Genomic DNA, 24,363 nt, shown 5'->3' with positions numbered 1-24,363 from the left:
TGTTTTTCGCATGATATCTCGACTATCAAATAACGTGTTGTTTTAAAATTTTGCATGAGCCTTCTTGCAAAAGCAAGATCGAGTTCGATTATAGTCTATGTAAGTCTGTGGGATATGGTTGAGTATTAGCAAAGCTTATCAGACAAGGGAATATCTCATGCATGAATCCATAAACTTTGAACTTTGCATGAATCTACAGCTAAGTTTATTACGCGACACGTGGTCTGATGAAATCATACCCTGTGATTTATAGTACCTATAAAAGATAAAATTTTATTTCTTTAAATGATACAATGATATTGTTTATATCAATTTTTAACAAATAACATAAACATTAATTTCAATTTATTACAATTAAATACCTGTATAGATTAAAATGACAGGAAACAACAATTAAAAATATAGTATTAAATTAAAATGAAAAAAATACTCTGAACATTACAGAAAGATATTTAAAGTGTAATCAAGTAAGTTCTGTAATGCAGATGGTTTTGTAATTCAATATTTTCTGTGTGACATCTAGACTTGGTTTCCAGAACTTGGAAAAATATAAACTCTTTGAGCTAGTGACATTTATTTATAAGAAAACACATTCTCATATTTGAACATTAAAGGTCAGTTTGTGAGTTTGTTATCCCTCATACAAAAATGGGCCTTTGTCGAATCGTCAGCTCTTGAGAGCAAGTCTTTTTTATACATACTCAGACAGAGTAATACTGAGCTCTTTACGTATAATCCTCAAAATGTTTGAAGTCCTGCTACCATGAATAGACTCATCGGATTTATCTGGTGATTCTTTGTTAAATTTATAATGAACCCAGTTACTATACTTCCTTCAAAACTTTGATAGACTTCTTTTTTGTGTTAACATGTGATTGAAATCTAGTTTTATTCCTCCAGTGCCAATTGAAATTTACTGTGCTGCGAATAATAAGCACTCACTTTCAAGTAAAAACTGTCATAAAACAGCATATGGAGTAGAAAAATCTGACTTTTTTAGGTTTTGGAGTAATACAATGACAAGCACCAACATATGGTATACTCTGATTGAACATCAAGTATGGATTAGACAGCAGACCTTGGGCTATGTGTGTAGAGGTAAGATTGATAACAAAACAGTGATACCAGATCATTAAGATGAACTGTTATCCCACTGCTCAGATGAACCATTTATGGCGGGTCCGTTTCTCGAGTGAACTACAGAATAATATGGTGGAATATGGAACTAAAATTTATTGGCTAGTTTTTTCATTATGTACCATCTATTAACTTCTCAGTAAACACTCTGTCTGTTCCCAGTGTTTACCACCAAGACTCCTAGTGCCTGTGCAGACCATTCTACTGGTTTTCCTCAATTAATCAAATTTGATATTACTTTTTTCCAGAGGGAAAGAGACGGTTGTTTCCGCACTTGACCTAAAAGGACCTTAGCGTCTCCCTTGCTTACATTTTTGCCCTTAGAATCTGAGACTTTTACAAAAGCCAATAAGATTTTTAAGGGTTCTTGTTCTCTGGTGTCTTCGGGGCTGAGAAGATATGCCCTTAGGATTTTTTTTCTTACTTATAGATATGGCAGGACAACTTAGCCAAATGTATTCTTCTGATTCTCTTCAAATCAATATGTTAAAAATTATTGAATAAAGCTTATACAAATACGTCCATCTTCACAAATGCATTTTCATGAAGATCAAAAACCTATAGCAAGGTTGTTTTTGACAATGGAAGGATTGTGAAAGAAACTGGATTTTTCCGAACATTTGTCATTGTTCAGTGATAGACAATATTCTTTATTTATATAATCGTAGAGAATAGTAACAGCGTCCTTAAAACTAACAATATTAAAATTTGTATACAATAAATTGGTCTTGTTTTTGGTTTTTACAAATGAAATATACTGTTTTAAAAGATAACCACACATAGGATTTGAAATAGGGTTACAGCCCTTATATTTTGTTTTTCAACTGTCCACTGTCCTAGAAAGATGAAATTTGACATACTATAATTGTACGATTGACAGACTGCCAGCATCTGAAATACCTTAGAGCGGAAGTAAATTACAATGGCCAGAAATACAGTAGTCATTTTTGATTGAAGTAGACTATTTAGACCAATGTATGTATATACTTAATTGATTGGGAGAATAAAGCAAACATTACTATGGCACTGTAATTAGCTTAGGTCGGAAGTAGATTAATATGAATGGAAGTAAATGATTTTATGATACCAAAAATACCCTAACCGCAAGTAAATTAAAATGGCCGGAAATAAATGCTTTTTGAACAAAGAGTATTTAGACCTATATGTCATCACTGAAGAAATCCAAAACAAATTACAGTATTTTTAATGACAATTTTTAACGCAATCAGAATTGTGCATCCAATAGAAAAATATAAGTCCAATAGTTTCACTCAAGACAAGTTTTTTTCACGATTTCTTAACCAATCTTGAAAATTCACAATACTATTAATGACTATGTTTATCATCAAGAAATATCCGAAACAACAGATCGGATTCTCATGTATCTTTGTACACATGTTCATCTTATCCCCTAGGCACATGCCAAGAAACTGTTTTGAAAGTTTTATCACAACCAAAATTCTTAAAATGTTCAATCAACTAATCAATCTTCATTGCAAAGACATGATATACATGTATAGCAAACATCAATATCTAAAGTTTAGAGCTAAAATTTTGTACACTCACAACATCAAGATCACGCTCAAACATATAATTCAACATCTGTGCATCTATCGTCTATTTGCCAGTTTCCCACCTGCAGCGCCGAAGTCAGTCTCCTGATTGAGCGATCTCCCAGTCAAATGTTAAAATCTTGGAAACATTATAAAATTATTGTGATGCTAAAAAGCGTTTAAAACTAAATTGTTACATATTGAGTGCTTGCTGTATTCTTTATCCAATTGGGCAGCTTGTTGTGTTCCTGTGAGGGCAGATGTTCATAAAAAAACTTCTGTATTTACCATTTTACCTCGGCCATCATACGAATGAATTTCTTGACCGTTGTCATGGCATATTTAGACATACAGAACAAAGTTGAGAATATAGACTTGGCAGAGTCAACAACTTTAATTTGATGAAGGTTTCTCTACAAGACTGATGTTCAAATGAGCGATTATTTGAATCGCTTGCTTCTGAAATTTGAACACTCTCAACAACTGGTTGTTTGTACAGGCATCCCACAATACCACTCTGTATGTAAGGTGGGAGTAACTCAAGCCATATTAAACACAATCAGAACCTGAGTTGGGCATTACTTGGCTAAAGACCTCGAGCCATAAATGCCTGAGGATAATTTGACGCAGACATCGATCTAGGTGTATTCTAAGGAATTTAATTCTGTAGACTTCTTCCAGCATTGAATCTGCCACCATGACAGTACAGCTACATTCCGAGTCTGCCAGCCGCAGAGCAAAATTCATAACTTTGGATCTTGATGTCATTGTTTGGAGATTGAAGCGGTTAAAATGTTGAATACAGTTGTTGATTTCAACAAAACAAAAGTTCTTTCTTCCAAGAGATTTTGATTTTCCACCGAAACAGAGTTGTGTCATCAGCATACTGTACTGTATGACCTTTCCATGCGGTAGTGGTGACCCAGTATCCTTGATATATATGAGAAACAGAATTGGACTGAGAATTGATCCATGGGGGTATATTAAATTTACTATTAGGACTCCAACTGAGTCCTATAGATATGAGATTTTGCATCTTGTCAAAACCATTTGTACAATTTGTGAAAAGCCTTCACAATATTTACTGTACTTATCAATTCATCACAAAATCTTTGTAAATATTAGGTGCTTAAGCCTGAAAAAACAAACAATTTAACCTTAGGTTATAAGGTAATGGTTAGGGTGTTGGGAAAAGTGTTAACAATTTCTCAACATAACGTTGTTTTGTATTTGTTGTAAATGATCACTGGTGTTTGACACCTCATACTAAGTATGCTTTTATTTGATAAAGAAAACTATCTGTATAACATACTGATGTGCCACGATCTGCAATAAACCATTTAAACACGTCTGCAAAAACTGATAAGTATACAGGTACAACACATTCGTACATCCTAAGGTCCAGTGCATACGATGTTATTAGCTGCCCCCCAGCATTTCTCACTCTACCACATCTGGCCATATGCATCTATCCTCTCTTTACTGAACTCCTGTCCTGGTACGATTCTTTGGCAATACTGATGAAACCTGTAGCTACTTTACTATTCTTTTTCTGCAATTTTATTTTGGTTTGTAGAAAGTTATTGTTTTGTTTAAGCTCTTCTTTATTCACTTTTTTTTTAAATCTCTCCCTTTCATTATGTTTTAACATTCATTTGATACAAGAAAGTTTGACTTAAAAATTTAATAGTTTATACTGTTTCATAACTAAAAGAATTTTCAGATGTCTTATTGATTCACCAAACCAAATAAAAATATTTTGTTATGTTTAGCTATTTTGTTTCACATGATTCTCTTACTATCTTCTTACTCAATACAAAAAATATTTATCCTTTTAAAAAATAGCTAAACTATTTTGTTAAATGTTAAAATAATTAAACTCCATGAGAACACTGGGAGGGAAATTGTTGTTCATGAAATACAGATCCCTCATCAAGTAGTAAATATTCGTTGTGATGGCTCAATTTTTTTAAATAATTTTTGTCACACGTGATATAGGGAGACATCTCAATTTCATAGGCCGAAATGTAATTCATATGGCCAACAATTGGCAGAGGTTCCAGTGCATGACTCAGTTACAGTTTGGATCTCCTTACCGTACTATGCAACAGTATATCATAGATATGTCTACAGACCTTACACCTACAGAAATGAACATTATTTACAGATCCGATAAGGAAAAAACAAGTAAGGGATGAAAATTCAAAATAAATGTTAAGAACAACCTTGAAGTGCAACGGATTGATCAAAAATATAATAAAGGCATCCTGGAGATATACAAGAAAACTATCTACATGTGTGGGCAAAACAAGACTCTCTTGTAGAAATCTGCAATAGTTTTCATATTGCTGAACTAAAACAATAAGAGAACAAAAATATTGTAAAAATACCCCCTCATAAGCTTTTCAAACAGTTAAATAAGGTCACTCTCAGAAAAATGTATACAACAAGGAATACATAACTCTTTAGAAAAACACAGATTTAATGGAAACTAGGTTAATAAATACAAAATATCATAAATAACATATAAGAACAACCAATCTCTTCAAAAAACGTTTCCTTACAAGATATACAAATATATTTTAAAACATTTACACAATACCCTTTATCCGAAGTCAATAATGTTTGCCTGTTACCACAAAATTTAATACACAACACTTTTTGAGAGTTTTGCTGTAATTTGAGCTAGGGATATCAAAATAGCTTCTTCTGTTCTAATAGTTCTTGATCCTTGGTTGGGACACGTGTTGAGGTATTTGTCAAAAAGCAGAGATACATTGTTTATAGACAAATTTTCATCACATTCCAGAGTTGATTCTAATCCATCCAGACCACCAAAAACAATTAAGATATGTTTGAAATTTGAGAATTCTGAGTCATCACAATCTTCTAAGAGACTTCCCTTGTCTGAAGTGCCAATAGTGAGATCATAGCCTTCTTGATAAGGTGCTTTGGCAAAAACATTGCTGAGAGACTTGGCCAGGCGCACACTATAACCCCAGTACACACCTAGTTCCGTCCTTGGTTGTGAGGGAGGAACCACAACTCCGTACCTGAAATATAACAATGAATACAAATAACTTTCTATGTGTTGATTTTATACTGTTGAGTAAACTTATGCAAACACTAACCCAGGTACTGGTGACCATCACTGCGATCTATTGCTCTCAATAACTGGTGACCGTCTAACATCACCGTGAAAAAAACAATTTACATAGTAACTATAATGCTTTGCTTTTCAACAAAAGTTTGAAAAGTAGCATTCGATAGCGGATAAATCAATGCATCGATTAGTATGAAGTTCGGTACTTTGACGTCTTCGATGCAAGTGGGAGAGACGAAGAATATTGTTCATTTTCATTCTTGTCATCGTCTAACGTGATCTGATGTTGGAAAAGTTGGACGATCTGGGACATATTCTGAGTTTGAGAAAGTACTAATTGAAAATGCCCCTAACCATCAGTGTGGGCTTGTGCTTCTGGTGAAAAAAAGAAAAACATTCTACGAGATAGTACTCACATTTTAAGCTCAGATCATGTGAGCGCTTGTAAAGGTTATATTTAACTTTGGTACAACTTGTAACATATTTATGGCAACCTAATCTAAACCTACTTATGCCACGTAATAACATGAAGTAGATAGGGATAAGCCGCCTATTTTCAGAAGGTAGAAAACAAGAACCAAAGAGTCACGTTTTTGTTGCAAATATTTTATGTTGTTTGGAGTTATTATTTAGTCAAGTGGAATAAAGATGTTTTTAAAAGCATTCCTGTCACATAATATTGTAATAATTTTGTTTCATGTATAACTATTGTTGCAAGTGCAAGTAAAGTCCATCAAACTATGTATTTCCTAAAATTACAGAAATGCATGAACAATTTTTATATTTTGTAATTTTTATTTAGCAAATATATACCACTTATGAATGGTCTCCTCCCTAAAACAAAAAAATATTTCAAACATTTTAATATTCCTAAAAAGATAACAATAACATGTTTACTTGTACAAATATGGATAGTAAAAATACAGACTTTTATGAAAAAATGATTTAAGACAATGCATAATTAAATAACTTTTAGTATTTCTTATAAATGACCTTGCAAAACGTGAAGAATTGGCCTGCCAATAGAGGTAATTCAGTTGCTAGTTCTTGGGCTAGTTAAAAGAAACAATCAATTCAAATTCAGCTCCAGTTTCCACAGCACATTTGCTTTAAAATGTAACAATCAACTCACAACTCTAAATAAACCTCTAAATAAAGAGTTTGACTTTTTATTTTATGAAATAATTATGCCTTCATACAATCTCTAAATTAATAATATAATGAAACAGATTTACGATCATTCTAGGTATGAATATTAATATTTCTAGGTTTTTTTATATTATAAGAATACATTTTAATTATGTGACATTATGAGAAACATATTTTCAACCCATTGCAGATTAGTAATGAAGAGGAATCATCATGTGTTGAATTGGACTTACATGTTACATTGTGATGAGATCAGCTAATCATAATGTATTACATTGTATGTTTTAGGAAACATTTTTCTAAACTTTTTATAAATCTCCAACAAATGTCATTAGTATTTACAAGTCTAATATACATGGTGTTGAGTTAATTAACCAGAAATAATTAGTATGAATCATTTGTTTTTTTAACAGTATATGAACATATTATTAAGTAGAACCGACTTTAAGATATCAGTTGTATATTGTACCATGTGTTGCTTGTGATACACTATTACTGTTCAGCCACTGTGATCCAGTAAAAACCATTTTGTAACCTAGGAGGTTTGCAGAAAAAACTTGATTCGCGATGGGTTAATGATGCTTTATTGCCCAAATTTGAAGATATTAACAACTGAAACACAACATTTATAATACCCTAATTAGCAAACCTCATAACTCCAAAAACCTAACTTTTCAGGAGCTCTAAAAAACATGTTTAAAATTAAGTTTATGCTTAACCAAATATTTTGTTTGAACTATTTATGTTCTAATATTACTTCTTAAATTGTAGAAAAATATAAAGCTATATTGTAACAGAATAATTATTTTATTGGAGTTAAGAGTTTTTCTCAAATCATGTGTTGGAGATACGAGTTTTTCTCTAAAAATAGTTAAAATCTAATCGGTGTGGTAATAAGAAACTGTGTTGCTTTTTGTAAATGATATTTATTTACATATTTTAAAAGTAAGAAATATATTCCTAAAACTCTGACATTTTATAACTTTAGCTTAACAATAAAACATTGAACTAGCTGTAGAATGCTTTATTTGTTCATAATAAAATAAACATGAAAAGATCTTTTTAGTAATTATAAAGGATACTGTTGGAATACTGTTGCTAAAAAGGGATGGCTCTTATTTTATTTTTTAAAGCTAAATATCTTAATAATAGGGCCTACTGCTACAATACAAGTTATAAAAACCTATCGATCCAGTCTTTACTTAAAGGGTATGTTATCATAAAACTCATGGTAGTCTCTTTCAAGAATTGATTTGAGATCTTGGAGGTGATCATATTTCCTTTGTTTTATTGATATTCTTTCCTTGTGCAGGCTTGGAAAATTTTCAAACTGACATAGCTTCAATTTTCTTGTTTTTTTTCGCTGGGGCAGAGGTTGCCAATCTTCTGAAAAATTCAATTTGAATTTTATTGTTCCATCAGGGACATACTGTAAGCCACGGATGTCATTAACACATGGGTCACCAACACCTTTGCCCGGTCCTGATGCTTTTGAAAAATAAATGATTTTCAAAGTTCTTGAAAATATTTATGGTCTAGATACTCAACTTTGTACTCCGATGGATCTTTCCTGGCTTGCCTACAAACATTTTATGTAATCTGCTGGTACATTTATTTTCACGTTTTTTAACTTTCGCTCAATAATAGAGTGCATAGAATCTGCCTCCATCTGGGTATGACCCACTTCAAGATATTTTTGTTCCACAATAACATTATTTGTGCACGAAAAAGTGCAACAAAGCATTTTGATAGATTTGTGCATCTGTTCTGGTAGGAACAACCCATCACTGTACAGAATCAGTTTAGTCTTTCCTTCTGGCAAAGGAAGTTGCGAACACAAAACTTGTAAACTACTGTAGCAAACTCATTCGAAGTCAGGCCACCCTCAGTTTCGTTCCAAAGGAAACAAAAACCTTCATGCGTGCCTAAGTTGTAGATTGCAAAATTGTGTACGGAAAGTTTTCATCTTATAATACAGCGCCGATGCATTAGATCTAGGAGACAACAACAAGGCCTGTAAATCCATAGTGAATGTTATGCAGTTTGTGTTTGCTTTGTCTGCTTCTTTCTCAAGTCTAGCTAAATCTTTTTTCGCAACATGTGCTTCATAGTCTTCCCTACTCGAATTTCCAGATTTAAATGACTCACACTTGTCGCAGGCATCTTTCTTTGGCTGAAACAAAGCTAAGTTATGATCATGAAACAACTGGTGGAACTTACACTGAGACAGAGATGGGACATTTTTCTGAGAACACCAGTCATTTTTATAAAATAAGTAAAGCTGTCTTTCAGATTTCCAGTTGGGTTCCTAAATACATTTTACTCGTCCTTTTCCTACAATAATGGGACTCGACTTTAGGTAAACTACGAAAGAACTCCTCCAACCCCTCAATTTGAACAGACTTTCTTAGTTTCTTAGGTTTTTGGCTGTATAAATGTCTCATCTATATTTTGACCAATGTCATCCACAGTTTCTTTATTTATAAGTCACGATTATCTTCAGCTTGCCAATGAAACGCCATCCATTCTCCAATCGACAGTGTATTTTGAAACATTGTTTTGCAAACTCTTACAACATTATTCTCAAAAATTTTTCAAGTAATACTTGCAAGAATAAGTCCTCCGGCTTTTTGCATTATCTTTTCGTCCCCTGGCCCTTAGCTGTTTCAGATTTTTCTGTCAAAAAATTTACAAATAATTTTTTTCCCTGCCAATCAAGTTTCCAAAACTGTTCAAAATTTTTGCACTCTCTCATTTTCAGTTAATGACGAACACTTCAGCAAACTATTCTCTTTTCTTTTTACATTTACAACCGTACTTTTATTACCCGGAGCATTTTTTTTAATATTATACACATACTTTCCGTCATCATATCTTTTTCTTTCCACAGTATTCTTGCCCACTCTTCCTTGCCTCTTTCCATTCATTACTCTTCCATGTAGTAGTTGTTACTTGATGTCGTTTTTTTTTTCGTTTACGGGTAGTTGTCACATTATTCATATTGTCAATATGAAGATCAGCGAGCACATTGTCAACAGTTTTCAGGTGAATCTTCTTGATCCGAAATGCTCAACTCTTCAGGGAGGTCTTCTTGCTCAGACAAAAATATATTTTCAGCAAAGGTCACGTCATTTATAGTTAGATATTCGTCGTTCTCAAGAAAAATATCAACATTTTCAGTTAAACTTAAGTTCTCTACAGGTATGCCCTTCTTCTTGAGGAACAATAGAACCAGTTTCAGGTACTCTACAATCAATTTGTTGATAAGGAGTTTTGTCACTATTTACTTTTGCAGAGGAATCAATAGTATTTTCATCGACTTTGGATAGAGAAAACCGTCGACATTGACGACGAAGGTCTCCTGGTTGATTGTCATTAGTGTTACGTAAAGCCAACTCCCATAATTCTTTGCACCCTTGACATTCTGAAAAAATAACAACATGTGTTTTACATTGTTGTTAAAAACATGTGTTGTCCGTATCTCCAAACAACATTTTTCACTGTAGCGGCTGTTTTTTTATTACCGAGTAGCCCATAGGCCTACGCTTTATTAGAAGGGTTTCGGAAAATACTAAACACGATGTCTAATAAATGCTCTTAAGGAAAAAATTTAGTTCTTTTTATAAGTAAGTAAGCATTATTAGGATTACAAGCAAAGATTTTAAAATCATGTTGATAGTTGTAACTTACTTACAGCTATCAAAACTCTTAACTCCAAAATGATCGAGCATAACCTCAAAATCTAAAAGCATGCAAACCTCTTAACTCCATACTTATAATAATAGATAATTTTAGGCTTTTATAAAATAAACGTTACACTTAAACTATTCTAAAAATATACATTAGCACTTACTTTTTAAATTTTTAAAGTCGTTTGTACGGGAAAGAAGGAAATTATCACTAAACAGTTACAATATCAACAACACTCACAGCATGATGTCTTCATCTGTATAACAACAGTACTGCAGCTTGGAGTTACCAGGTTTGCCAACTACAAAAATGAAGTAATGGAGTTAAGAGGTTTGCTTTATATTAAATATAAAATCAACGGAATATTTTGGAGTTACGAGCTTTGCACAGTTAGAAGGAGGATTTTTTCTTGAAAACGGTGGTACCAATATCTCAATTTGACCAAAAATGGAGTTACGAGGTTTGCTAATTAGGGTAACGAATATGTTGTCTGTATTGATGGAACTGAATATAGACTGAAAAACAAACTATGCTACATTATTCGCCAATCAGTTTAACAGGCAAAACTTAAGATGAGTAAGGGGTTTACAGAGGTATCTAAAACCCCAATACAATTCATATTACTTTCACATAGTTTGTTTAGCTTACACAAACCTCTTCTTAGTTCCTTTCTTCTGGGGTAGCAGATTAACCGTGACTCTGATGCCTGGGGTGAGTGCCTTGTCGATGCAAACATCTCTGAGTAGACCTACATTTACATAGGAACCTTTCCCTTGTCTCACCAGGTGATGAGATACCACTCCTTCCCTGTAAAATATCACTAATGTTAATCCAACTGTAGGATATCATGTAGACCTATAACTTATACTATTGTATGCAAGGGTGTTTCTAAATTGTGTAACATTTCTAGAGCTAATTTCTTGCATCAAAAATAGTTTTAAAATATCTGTAGTATATAATTTGTCCTAATTGCTGTTTAAAAAAGGTAAAGGTAAAGAATGTCTTATTTCACAATTCTGTGTGTAATTAGAATTCAGAGTTTTTTAATTAGTGGCCAGCTGGGTTTTTGGCATCACCAATCGCGATTGCGTGACCATGTAAGTCACTTTCACTCATATTTAAAAATGGCAATATTGATCTTTGACGCTTTAAATAACTGGGGAATTTTAATGCAATGTTTACTAGCTTAATCCTTTTTTTTTAGATTAATCATTATTTTAACGTAAACGTATCACAGAGTATGTAATTTAAGTTATAGTGTTACCTAAAATAAAAGTATTTTCATTTACAATATAAAAATAAATTGGTCTCTAATATCAAAAGAATATAAAGTCATTTCTATATTATGTTTGGCTCCATCCAATGCACAAGTATTTTAATGAAATGATAGGACAGTTACAGTGAGACTGACACTCGGATAAAAACTCTAAACTATGTTTGCTATAGTATTTGCTGAAAATCGTGAAATAATAATTGATTTCCTTACTTGACAGAGATTGCAGCACTTTCCAGCCACACCTATATATGAATTGAATTTTATAATTGCGCAACACAGTGGAGCACACATAGTGTGTCTGATAGACAGGAAAACAGCAAGGGCCATTAAGAGTTGCCCAGCGAGCTGACGGATGTGAAGTGGTCAAAAACCTACAAGCTGACACATATAAAAGCTATGGCCACTAAAAATGGCCTCGTCAGCTTGAAGGACAACCACTTAATTTTGTTTAAAAAGGTTAATTTACACTTAAATTTTCATGAGATAATTATTGGAAAATAAAAACATAAACTTTGGGCTTGTTCTCATTGCAATATATATTTTCCTTGCATTCATTTACACATACTTTATGGCTTGTGTGTAATATAAATTTTCACAGAAGGCAAATTTCAATTCAACACGCAATAAGGATTATGTCAATTTATTGTGAATCAGTTAAAACTCTTTTTCAGGATTTAAGAATAATGACTGGTTTTTGTTTTCAGTCAATCAAAACAATCATACTTTCCTCTTTTAGGTTTATCATTGACAATAGATGATTTTAGATATTAACAAGATTATGGATATATGCCAATGTTGTATTTTTCAACAACAAAAAACACAAACATTTAAAACCTGTATCTACTCCCTTCTTCAGGTGTTACATACTAAAATAGCCTGTAAATTTCTATGATTAAGTATGTAAAGGTACATTTACAGCTTATGTATTATGTATATTTAAAAGAAGAACTATTAAACAAATTTTTTACGTATATGACATGTACATTTAAACAATTATTGTATCTAAATACTTTTCTATACAAACTGAATACAATTCTGCACCCTATGCATGTAACCGATCGCTACAGTATTTGTGGTGAAGAGATTTGATCCACTTCAATGATTGTCTTCTTTGCTTGACATTGACAAAAAATCCAATATTTAATCACCAGTGACTATGTGGTTAAACAAAATTGTCACCTTCTTCACCGTGTACCAGATAAGAAACTTTAGAGCTAGTCCCATTTTCATTGTTTTGAGTTTCTCAGTCAAGAAATGAGTATCCAAGACACAAAATTTATGATATTATTGAAATTTCTGTTACAATTTTGTACACTAGCACTGTGATTGTGAACCTTCAATTGTCATTAACATTATGATATCCTTTTATTGACCAATTATTTCTTCAATTCCAAATAACTTAAACCTTCTATATACTCAATCTGCTGATGGATACAATAATTTTTATTGGCCATCCTGTTTACAATCCAAAAATTTGGAAGTAATGTCTAAAATGAGTTAACATAACATTCAACAAAGTACATCTATACGCTCAATCCAAACCAATAGAATAGCAATTATAGAATGCACTTCCCAACAATCCAAGAATTTATGATAAGGCGTAATTGGTTTGGGGCTTTAGTTAAGGGCTTTCTGGACAACATTCAAAATTGTCCAGCGTTTTGAGCTGATTAATTTATAATTCATACATGAGTTACATTTTAATGAATTTAAATTTATGTTGTGTAGTTATAGTTTTGCATAAGCTACGTAACCAGCAAAAAATGATATTAAGCAAAAAATAAATAAAATAAATGGAATAATTTTAAATATAACAAAAAAATAAACGTAGGCAATCAATTTCGAAGATGAAATATTAATTAGTAAAAGTTAAATTAGATGGTCAATGTTTAATCCGTAAAGATGTTAGCGGAAACATAGGTTTAGTAAAAACTGTAAAGTATTTTATATCTAATATTAAATATTTTTCTAATTTGTGAATAAATTATGGGAAAATAACACTTTTGTTGAAAATTATTTGTTTAACACGTTGAATGCGGCATATACACTAGTGTGAAGTAGCCTTCGGACACAAGACAAGATCTCTCAGAATAGACCAGCAGTCAAGGTGTTAAGGACAATTTTTCTAATGTTTAACAACTCTTTTTAATAACTATTTCAAAATCATAGTTATTATTATTTTTCACAAATACACAGTAAGGTTTCAGTTAATTCAAGATTAATGTGTTTCAAGGAGGTTTTGAATACAATTTATTACAGAATTTTAATAATTATATAAAGCAATGATCCTACTGTCCACCTTAGAACAATTTCCTTCAAAATTTCTACTGATGTGACTACCTAATCGCACTTTGTACGTGTTATGCATGTTCCCACTCTTCTCAAATTAATTTTGTACTGTATTTTGTTAATACTACTCTGTAACTTATTCTGTTTTTTATAGTTTTTTATTCAGCTTGAATTACTGATACTTAACAATACTTACACTCCTAGTTCAGATTAGATTAAAAAAGGACCTCATAGTTCCCAGTGTATTAACCAACACTTACTACACACTCCAAGTTCTATTAATAGGACTCCTGCCTATTTCTGTATCTTCAACAAGACATCTGAATTCTTGCCCCATACTGAAGTCAAATGTATTAACTGGCAATGAGGTTTCAAATCTTCTCATAACCTCAAGCCTCTCACAATAATGTGTTTGGCAGTCTTCTCACACTTATTGCATATTTTACACCTAGGATCTTCAGTAGAAACATAAACTGTGCAAGTGTTTAACTCTCAGTTTAATTAAATTCTGTAATTTTTACAGTTCAAAATTTTTTAAATATTACTTTTTTATCAAGTTGTAAATTTTAAGATGAATTAATATTCAAGAGGAAGAACTGGTTATATGCAAACAAGTCCTGAAAATGCCAATGCTATAATTAGGGTTTCTTTACAACACTATTAATATCCTTGAAGTTAAAAAATATCAATTATATGAAGCTACACAGATTAGTAATCTACACTAAAACTTAAAACTTTTATATTAAATCAGTTTAGGCTAATATTAAAACACAAACCTGTAAGGAAAATCATCAGTTTGTCTCAAATGGTGGGGGGCATCCAAAGGGTTGAGTAAGCCTGCATATTGCAAGTCCTTGTGCAAGGGGAAGAGGTGTTTACGCAAGTACTGAGGGCACTCAAGATACTGCAATAGCTTAGCGAATTGACTACAGCTGTTTTCTCCCAGCCTGTGCACTCCATCTTGTTGTGTACTTCCATCATCAAACACTATCACCTGAGGAAAGTCAACTTTTTTAAACAGGATTAGTACAACGATAATAGTATTGACTCCCTACAATTTTTCATTAAATAATCTTTCATAAATCTTTAAATGGATGTAAAACATAATCAGTTGTTTGCTGTAGCCTGACAAGAATTTCTTCTCCTAGATTTCAGTGTTACTATTCAATTTGCCAAACATTTGGGACAATTGTACCTTGATAGTACGCTACTACTAATTCCTTGTCTGCTGTTAACACATGTACGTATCCATTTTGACATATATATATATATATATATATATATATATATATATATATATTTATCTACACACACACATACATGCCCAGGTGCATTTTAATTCTAGAAAAGTCTAGGTGCTCTATAGAACAGTTACAGAGCTTGTTTTATCTTGTGCTTCTGTACCTTTTAATTATAAAATAAGATACAATTGTTTATTATTATTGTAGGAGATAACTAATTTGACAGTTAAGACAATCGTTACAAGGGAGCAATCATGTCCTTTGAAAAATCCTACAGTGAGTGTATTAGTATTACTTTAGTAAGGTGGCTATCAAGGGGTTCATAATAAGTACAGTCACCAAACACAAACATACTTCAATACTGATTTTCTTACTGACTTACCATATTGATAAAGAACATATAATAGTTCCTATAAACTAACCTAGAACGCTAAGGGGCATTTGTCAGCTGCTGTGTACTGTTTAGAAGTTTGCTGCACCAGCAGTTCCTCATGTCACAGACAAATTGAATGTCAACATAAATGACATGTTATGCACCCAAATAGTATCCTTAAAATTTCAATATATTACTTTGGTAATTCAATAAAAATGAAATAATGATGACTAGTTTTGGTTAATCTGAGCTTGGCATATTGGTCTACCTATATAATTATGTAACAGTGCAACTTGAAAGTTTAAGTGATGAATCACTAATTCTTTTAACGAAAGAATACACTGAGTGTTTTTTAACGTTATTCTGCTTATTTCACAAAGACTTTTCCCATATCTGTGAGAGAAACTTGTAAGAGGTAGAGCAAAGGTGTATAACTACAGTATGTTAGGAAAGGAAATTTAAACAAAATATTGTAGATAATGTGGTTTTGACTTTTTAAACTACAAACAGCAACTTTTTAAAACTATAAATAGCAAATTTTTTAAACTACAAATAGCTACTTTTTTAATGTACAGATAAAATTTGTAAGTTGTTATTCATGATTTCAATTAGTTCATCGCACAGGTTGAGAGTTTCCACGTGGTCTCCTAGTTATGTGAGAGGGAAACCTTGGCTGAGAAGGAGAGAGTGGTGGTAGTGGGGAGCCGGCTCACAGACTGAGTCCTTGACTTCCCCCTCCACTCCACATGACCAGTAGGCTACTGAGCATCATCGGGCCAAGGACTACATGGAATCTCTCAGCCTGTACTAGATTTGTAAAAATGTTAGTGCATGCTTAACCTTATGCCTTAAGGTTTTTTGACAAATGATGAAGAGAATAAATTCCAATCCTCTAAACATAGTATTCTATTTTTTTTTTATCAAACAACAATGACAAATGTCTGAAATCCTGCCCTTTTACACCTTAACCCTAGAACTGTTAATCGACAAAATTTTGTCGGTCAATGCCGCTTCTGTGGTGTTAACTGTCAAAATTTTGTCGGTCAAACATTCCCTCGTATAATTACTTTTTACAATATACTCCGGTAACGTATCGATATAATTCATGCACCATTGGATTCGGGAAGAAAAATGTTAGGGAACAGATGAGTTTTTATTCCTCTTTGTATTATGATTATGACGTAGCAAGCTTGTCATTTTGAACGTAAAAGAAAACGACGCAGATTGTTGTGACTGCCATATTGCCGCTGCCGTTCTGTATCACTTTCGTGCCGAGCTGTGGATATTTGTAAGTTTTAATAGTTTTTACGCGTGTTTTAGTGTCGTATTTAATGCGTAGTGTGTTGTTTGATGTCGTAGTAGTGTAAACATATATATTTTAAAATAAATCAATTTCTATTTACTGAAATATGTATGAGAAATTACCGGCTTTGTGTAGGCTATGGCAAAATGACTTGGCTAAAATTCATTTCACATAGTTTGTTATTGTTTTCACTTACTAAACGTTATTTATAGCACTCTTTTAGCTCTGAAGTAACTATTTATTTTTGGTAAATAGGTAGTTTTCACAATAAAATATATATTTCCTGTAATTTCTTTAGTTATATGTAATAACTGTTTGGGTTATTCTATAATTTTTCCATATATTTAGTTATATTTATAGTTTTCTAACTACATAATATTTCATATTACTTATAAACCATAAATTTATAAATTTTGATATAGTACAAGCTTTAGAAACGATTTTATATTTTGCTGAATGAAAATTTTTGAATAATGGCAAAATGCAACTTTTTTTACTTTTCAAAAAACAATTTATGGTAATTATTTCATTAGTACTGTATATTCTATTTTATTCTAAGTAAGAAAATATGCAATATAACATGTATTCATAGATAAATGTATTAGCAAAACTTGTTTTAAACCAAAGTCTTACGTGTACACCTGATTTTCAGAATTTATGCGCATCGCTGCTTTTTGTTCTATAGCTTTATGATGCTTTCATAAATGTGTATAATGTTTATGTTTTTCTGAAACTAGATAAAATTTGACACAGAATGGCTATCTCACTTTTAAATATATCTCACTATAACTTCATTTGATAGGTATGGTCCCCCCAAATTTAAGAAATATTTTTCGTAAATTTTATATTTGATTAAAAAAAGTGTTTATTAAAAAATTTTGTATGGTTAATTTTACAATATAGTATAATTCTACGTTTAATCCTGAACACAAAAATATATACTTTTATTTATATTGCTTTTATTTTATATTTTTAATAATTTTTTTAGAAAAACCTTGCACGAAGCTCCAAAACAGCCTGACACTACAGGATGAAATGACCGCCAGTTCTAGGGTTAATATGATTGAAACAAATGGTAATTTTATAAGTAGAAAGTGAATATATTCTAGTGGCAGTTTTAGGGCTTAATATTCCTTATATCATTGCTTCCGACAAAATGTTTGAATGGCAGGGAAAAGAAAATTTTGATACCAGTCAATTTGAGTGTTGAAGGTTATAGTGTTTGTATCAATGTAAGTAACCACCTCTTTTTACTTCTGTCTGCAGTTGGAGTATGTTGTCTTAATTTGTTTTGGAATATAGTTGTCTTATTTTTCTTCTTTTTTTGTATTATTCAAGATACATTAAAATTGATAAATTATAACTATTCTACACATACAGTAGTATGTTTATAACGACAATTATTTCACAGACTGTCATGCCAAGCTATACACAACTGAGCTATAATTAGTTAAAGATACCCTACTGAGTCCAAAATAATGACATAACCTTTGTATAAAATAAAATGTATACTGTACCTATGTGTGCTCCCACTGTGAGTTCATATAATGAAAATTTCAGCATTTATAGTCAACGGAATAACTTTTAACCCTCCGATGATAATAGTAAACTCACACAATGACGCATAGGTATTTTTCCTTGGACAGCAATTTTTTTTAGAATATAGGCTATACTAATTAGTAAGGAATAAGTGTTTTATATATATATATATATATATATATATATATATATATATATATATATATTATTTTTGTTATAAACTAGACAACATGTAAAACAATACAAGTTTGTATTTACTCGAGCCTTGTATTTTATTTGATATAAATTGAAATATTTCAGGTTTTTCTTTTCCAAAGTTTTACTTACTGTACATTTGATATAACTTGAGATAGTAAGATATTTCAATTGAAAGTATTTACTACTTTTTTTAGTTTTCATTACTGGAGTTTTCTTCCCTGAATGTATAAGCCTTGGGTAGGGATCCATTTTATGGTAATATGTAGGGCGGATGCCACAGTTGCAACTAGGACACCAGAAAAAAAATTCTTTTTATACTACTTGTGTTATCAATGCAAATGCTTTTGTTTATTTCAGGTAACTATGCTAGTAAATGACCACCATCACCAATATCATTTTGGTTGTGTGTTGTATCTTCCTGGCTAACCAAAGCCCATTTTATCACAAAACATTCAAGCATAAACCACTGTATAAAAGCCTAACAACAGTGGCAACAGTAAATGTCAGACTGAGCAAGTTATCAACCACGTGGCGAGTCATGTAGTCAGTCAGCTACACGCAGAGGAATCCATTGGTGCAAATTACATCTATATAACATAAGCAATTTTCACCTAATAACAGCGGAAACTTGACTGACGGTCGTGCCATCTTTACCAGTTCAGAAGTGGTATAGATGATGTATGTAAAAATATGTGAAAAACAGTGAAGGGATCAACAAAAACCTTGGACAAGGAACGGGTTGTTGAACGGACTGACAGTTATGCCTATGACTGTGCTGCTGCCCTGTGCTGATGGCAACGAACGAAAAACATCCTTCAGATAGTACCGATCAGTAAAATATAAAATTCCAAAAGGCTGACCACTTGGGAGCTAAACATATTATAAACACCCCTAAACACATTATTCTATGTAGCAGGACAATGGCCTTCACACTTAGAATTTAAATTCCCTTCACAAAGTAAAACTACACATATTTTCTGTCCATTGACACAATAATAGTGGCCAAGTCTATTTTAAACATTCACACCACCTTGTATATCGTATTAGCAGAAAAGCATCATTCACTACTCACTAGCACCAGAATAGAGAAAGAACAGTGTCTGCTTCATTAAATTAACCGACCACTAAACAAAATATAAATGTTAATCAGGAAATGCAAAAAAATATCTACTCCGAGATGCCCAAAGAAATTGTACAATGACAAACAAGGCTGAACTAACACAGGAAAGACGTTGAATAAACTTCACCATGGAGGTAAGAACTGAGACCAAAATGACGAAAAACTGGATTAAGTAATTTTTTTAATTACCCTCAAACGCAGTGGGCAGACTTATATTCTCCTTGCTCAAATTCCCTGCCCTTTTTTCAGGTGAATGTTCATATCATTGTTATCCCCTCCTGTTTAGTTATTTATCCAATCCCATCCAGAAACCCTGACCCTCCCATCCCCAAAAATTAATGGACTAATTGAGATATAACCTAAATTTGAACACGTTAATAATTTAGTGCAATATATGGTTTATATGCTCCTCAATATATTTTCTGGAAATAAAAGTGTATTATTTTTAAAAATATTGTTAAAAGTGGTTTTAGATTATTTTAGGTAATGTGGCTAAAATAAATAGGTACCAGTAAGATTAAACGCCGGGGCGGCAAATCACGAATTTGACGTTACCAACGTATTCTGCTCACCCTCCTGAACAAAAAATATATATAGTACTATGGGGTGCAAATGACAAATAACATGATTTTAGGGGGTATATTGATAAGTGGTTAAGTTCCTAATGTTTTAATGTTCAGTTTGTGTGCTGTGTCTGGATAATCTGTTTACTTGAATATTATCTGCGGCCGGGACTGATAGCAGCCTGATAACGTACCTGTTATCTGAGTTCTCCGGGGCATGGGTCAGTTCTACACAAGATATCGTGTTCAGTAGGTCGGATTGAGTGAGTGCGTTTACAATGATGAATCAACCATCCACTAGTTCAACCAACCCTAGTGAATTGTGTGTGTCGGAGTGTTTCGTAGGGCACGTAAAGAGTTTACGTTTTAACCGAAACGAAATTATCTCTTTTTTAATTGAACATGGAATTTTTAAAAATGAGTGTATGTGTTCGTCGTGCGGTCGAGTGGTGTTTTTAAACCGGGAGACTTTGTCGTTTCGTTGTGATAGACGACTTTTTTGTTGCTGCTGCTCAGCTGTATCGGCCAACACACTAATGGTATGTGTTCTCTGATCCATCTGTATATTTGAGTTTTTCATGATTTATTTAGTTTTTTAACTTTACATAATTGCCTTTGCATTACATTTCAATTTATATTTTTGATCAGCCCCTCTAGTATTTTATATTTTACTGATAGGTACTATCTCGAGGGATGTTTTTCTTTTATTGACATCAGCGCGGGCTACGGCAGCACCTTCGGTGCTGCCGTAGCCCGCACTGATGGCCGGAGGCACTCGTAATTAATTTCTTTCTCGAAATTAAGAAAAACATTATTTATTTTGATCAAAATTCTGCTCATTTCTGTATTATTTTTCATTTACGTTTGCAAAGATGGCGGCGCAACCGATGACGTCATCACGAGGTTCAATCATTGGCCACAAAAGGTCACGTGACGCTAGACGTGGATGTAGAACATGGAGATATTACTGAAAAGTTATTTAATTTTTCATTTTCTAGAACTTCGTTATTTCTCATTTCCACCCCATCAAACCTTATACTTTTTTGTTCTATATGACGATTCCAATAAGTTTTTTACGCAAAACTCGTATTTTTCCGCCCCGGCCGTTACTATGATAATTACCAATAAATATTATTCTTGGACTTTAGTGGCATCAACACAGTTACTGATAAACCTTAATGCTAATATATCCAATTGGTCTAAACTAGGACTAAGGTGATCTTGTTTCATCAAAACAAATTCATTTCTGAATCCAAGAAATTGAGTGACAACCCTGAAACCCAAGTCTAATTTCTAGGTTAATGCTTAGGTTATTTTGATTACCTCATCCACACAGTAGATTGAGGCTGCTCTGGCTACTTGACCAGCAAGATAAGTCCTCAGTTCTGAAGTTTGGGCGTTATCCAAAATTGATCCTGGAACGGCAATACTGATTGTGTAAGGAGGACATATTCGATGTGTTAAATTTCCATTGACACGATCTTCATATGGTGATACATCTTCTACTTTAGTGTTATCGTTAGTGCTAACATCTTCTTCCAGCTCTTTCTTAAATTCAGCAGCAGCTTTCAACAGTTTTTGTTCCTTCCACTTTTTCTTCTCTTGCTTTTTTTCAATGTTTAAATTTTTAAAAGTTTGTTTTTGTGTGATAGGTGACATGTTTAACTTGCATGTGAGAATCGCTTCAATTTCAATTTAGAACTCTCTAATCGGTCCCTGAAACATCATAATGTGATGCCTAATGTCATATTTCGATTTTGCTACGCATCTGATATCAATCAAACTTTCCTACCAACTCTTAATACATAACTTGATAAACATAACCTAAAATCAAAAGCAACTAAGACACCACCATGCAATATGCATCCATCCATGTGCAGTGCAGTTCAAGTTCAAATTCAGTTTCGGCAATCGGCAGCATGCCGGTAGGTACCGACTACCAAGTACCGGTATTCCACTTTTTTTTAGATTTGCTAAAAGCAGGCTTTGAGTGACTCATACAGCTTCAAGTTACACTATTATTAGTGTATTATAAGTTTTGTTCAATCACAAGAAGTTGTCTCCAATCCTGGACCACACAAAGCTAGGAGAAAGGTGTCACAACACCTATGCTCCTATCACTGTTTATGGGTTAGTATAAGATTTTGGGATACTATGAGTGGGCTGAAGGATAACGCAGGGTTCTTCTCGCCTTGGTGTTTCAGATATTTCTTAGAACGAAAAGGAGCACTACGGTAGGATGATTCCAGACTTGAGATACATGAATGTAACAAATAAAATGTATTGCATTAAGTCATATGTATTTATTTATTGATCTTAAATATGTTAAAAGTTCCTTATATACGTCTATATATGTATATGGTGTAAAATAAGTCATAATACGCCTGGATATATTCCAAACGGATTGACATATTGATGTTCAATCTTCACCATACTTATAAAAATACTTTTTGGCCGGTGGAAATATCCCTCCCCTTTAAATTTTCAAATTTGCATTGCCTATCTTGTGACATGTAATTTGAAATGTACAAACCGACTTTATTAGCATCACAAATAATTATTCATTTAAAATACGCTTACTCTGGAATTAAAGGAAGAAGTACGGTTTGAGCAGAGAAAATACACGGTTTTGAATCGCTAGTACGCGGCGACGAGAGGAGGTATTGACCTTAAATGAATGTTGGCAGACTGCCCATACATACAACGCAGTTTCAGTTAATATAGGGCGTTGTAGCGTAAAGCATCATATGTTCGTTGTCGAGCAGTACATTAGAAATAATGATTCCGTAATCACAGTCTCTACATAAGTGCGTGCTACCCCTGCCAGCTTAGACTGGAGAGGCTGGTACAAAGCCGACCTCCCCTTCTTTCAAGGAAATCAAGAAATCATTACCGGGATATAGTTCCCACTATCCCTCGTAATGGATCTCGAAATAGATGGCTGCAGAGACTTCTATATACCTGAAAGCCTTCCAGGTCAGAACAAAGCAAAAGCTATTTTAGATAAATTACTAAAAGTCAGCTAAGCTTTTCTACAACAGGAAGACCAGACATCATTGTTCTCCAATCTATTGACTGGACATTGCGCACTTAACTACCACGTTTTTAATATGGGTATCTCAAACATATGTCACTTCTAGCAAAGAGTCCAAGGAGACTGCTATATACAGAATCTGTGAATGTGAAGCAATTGCTTTGACTAGATGGAAAAACCTTTCCCGGATTTATCTAAAATATATTGAAGTGGGACTTTTAGCTTCTAGGAGTACACTGAGGTTTATCAATATCCTCAATATGATCTGGGTTGTCTAGATATCAGGGTTAAGTCCCAATATATGCTCAGGGTTACGGTGACAGAGGTATTTTCTTGCCCAATTTCTCCTATTATATCGTAACATTGTGTAGTATATAAATAGTAATAAGTGTATAGCTTTATCACTTTAATGATAATTTAATAGTAATTATCTATTAGACGCTAGAATACTTAATTTTTCTATTGGCGGAGTTTTTTCTAGCGGTTATATAAAACTCTGGTATACTAAGACATTTCTCATTTTGGAAAATGGTATTGTCTAAGCTGTTCATTATTTGGTCCTATCAGAATAGTATGGATATGATGAACATATTTAAAAACTTAAGAGTCTTGAGGCGATTATTCATTATGTTCTGGCCACTAATATTTGTTTATGACTAAGTTTACATACTTTCTGATAACAAGCCCAACTTAACCAATCTCTCGAACGAAGAAAACTGTTGACAAAACAACCCAATTTTAGTACGGATCTTTACGTCTACCAGCACTAACACCTTACGGATTTTATAGCAAAAC

At 32.8% G+C, this 24,363-nt stretch overlaps 1 protein-coding gene across 1 annotated transcript; it reads right to left on the bottom strand.

The window, feature by feature from the left end:
• Positions 1–5,154: 5,154 nt before the first annotated feature.
• Positions 5,155–22,430, bottom strand: LOC124368905 (putative methyltransferase C9orf114). The gene is made up of 4 exons (XM_046826430.1): positions 21,858–22,430; positions 14,974–15,191; positions 11,287–11,439; positions 5,155–5,743 (listed from the first exon to the last, which is right to left on the bottom strand). Exons 1-4 carry the CDS (start codon positions 22,191–22,193, stop codon positions 5,335–5,337), a joined length of 1,116 nt encoding a protein of 371 aa, XP_046682386.1. The 5' UTR covers positions 22,194–22,430; the 3' UTR covers positions 5,155–5,334.
• Positions 22,431–24,363: the final 1,933 nt, after the last annotated feature.

This window comes from Homalodisca vitripennis, chromosome X, assembly GCF_021130785.1.
Source record: "Homalodisca vitripennis isolate AUS2020 chromosome X, UT_GWSS_2.1, whole genome shotgun sequence".
Classification (NCBI taxonomy): Eukaryota; Metazoa; Arthropoda; class Insecta; order Hemiptera; family Cicadellidae; genus Homalodisca; species Homalodisca vitripennis.
This window is presented reverse-complemented; position numbering and strand designations above follow the sequence as displayed.